The 1,673-nt window shown below is 40.3% G+C and overlaps 1 protein-coding gene across 7 annotated transcripts; it reads right to left on the reverse strand.

Moving 5' to 3' along the window:
- Nucleotides 1–267: 267 nt before the first annotated feature.
- Smp_038560.1 (putative prothymosin alpha-B) lies at nucleotides 268–1,174 on the reverse strand (the record flags this gene model as incomplete). Of its 7 annotated transcripts, none has more annotated exons than XM_018789332.1 (6): nucleotides 268–540; nucleotides 576–610; nucleotides 658–684; nucleotides 809–895; nucleotides 938–1,055; nucleotides 1,089–1,121. In XM_018789332.1, 6 exons carry the CDS (start codon nucleotides 1,119–1,121, stop codon nucleotides 268–270), a joined length of 573 nt encoding a protein of 190 aa, XP_018654786.1. The 7 variants fall into 7 exon arrangements, with proteins under 7 accessions (XP_018654786.1, XP_018654790.1, XP_018654792.1 ...); XM_018789336.1 differs by having other exon boundaries at nucleotides 321–540; nucleotides 576–628; nucleotides 661–721; XM_018789333.1 differs by having other exon boundaries at nucleotides 323–534; nucleotides 576–628; nucleotides 661–700.
- Between the last annotated feature and the right edge of the window lie 499 nt (nucleotides 1,175–1,673).

The following is a 1,673-nucleotide window of genomic DNA, read 5'->3' on the forward strand; positions in this document are numbered from 1 at the left end:
CGCCTTAGTAAACTATGACGCACAGCATAACGACCCCACAGATCACAGCTGGTTTCTGACTGCTGAGAAACACAAACTTACTCCCGGCCCAACCCACTAAGGAATTGCCAGGTGCTGAAACGAGACGCCTGACTTAGTACGGACCGTACATGACAAATCTGAAAGGGCGAGCTCTTGCAAGTCGTCAGTGGTGGATGAAAGTTGGACCGGTTGTGCATAAAAACCTGAGTACGGTTACATTGGAAGCTAAATTGTCTGCATGCACGATTATGTGAAATAGCATTTGGGAAAAGACCGACCCCAGTCAGGGAAAAAAAGAAACTGAGTCCGAACATCTGTTATATTAGATATAAGTGAATAATAAACTTGTGCAAAAGCTGCCGGGTTAGAATAAAAATCGATAAAAATGTTACAAAAAGACATAAATGCCTGGAGTGCATAAAAATGCCGAAGTTTAATCACTGGCCTCTTCGTTCGACTCCTTGTCGACTGAAGGTGCATCACCCTTTTCTGATTCGGAATCGGACCCATCGTCTGATTCTGAAACTCAAGTCAATGGAAATATAAGCTATTACTTTCATTCTGATGTTCACCGACATGTTCGCCGTTACTGCCGTTTACATGTTCGCCTAAGAAGTGATCACACAAACACAACACTTACTTGTCCCATTAGTGCCTTTGGTGTCTGTAGAGGCATCGTCTAAAAGCATAAATTACAGAACTTATGTAACTAAGAAATGTATATAGGTCGAAAGTCATTTTGTGTTCAAGGTATATGGCACGTACGTCAGAGAGTAAACTAACTTACCTTCGGTACCGTCTTCATCCAACTCAGCCACCGCCGATCTACTCTCTGGACTGTGAGCCTTTTCGTCTTCATCGGTGTCACCGGCCTCTACATATTAGGTTTTAATACCCAATAAAACAGAATGCAAACCTTTCCTTATCTTCTTGACAACTGGCTCGTCATTACCGTTCTTAGCTTCATGATCTGCAACATCTTTGGCATCCACAGACTTCCTTTTCAACTCTTCAATTTTCGACTCAACGTGAGTCTTATCATAGAAAAAAATACTAAGGCAACTTACGACCTCATCTTTGTGTGCAGCGACAGACTCCATCTGAGACAGGTTATTGGGCGTGCACCAACGTTTTCAAAGACAAATCTAATGGCGAACCTCGCCATTGTACTCTTATACAATACGCTAAAACAAAATTCAGTATACAATTGATTATTCTTCCTCAAGTACGAAAATAGAAAAGAATGTTCCTTATATTTCAATACAAATAACATCAAGTAGTTTGAAGTGCGTGGAATCATCGAAAACGATGTTTTGATACTTCTGTGGACCTGAGTTGATAGACTGACTTGATTTCTTCGCATCTTACGTGAGATAGATGTTGATATCATTAGGTACTAGACCCTATTATTTCTGAAAATTTGTTGGAATAATTCAGTGACTCCTATAGACTAAAGCTCATCAAAAACGATGGAAATTAGTGAAACTCTATATGACTGGAATATGTTACGAAAATGTCTCACGATGAATCGGACTTTGTTTTCCCAAGTTTGCATCTTGAAAAAAGGAGAGTGTCTTAGGAATACGGTCTTTGTGGAGGGAGGAGAAGAACACGTTATGATAAAATTGATCGGCAAGTAACACCCTGAATAA

This window comes from Schistosoma mansoni, chromosome W (genome assembly GCF_000237925.1).
Source record: "Schistosoma mansoni strain Puerto Rico chromosome W, complete genome".
Classification (NCBI taxonomy): Eukaryota; Metazoa; Platyhelminthes; class Trematoda; order Strigeidida; family Schistosomatidae; genus Schistosoma; species Schistosoma mansoni.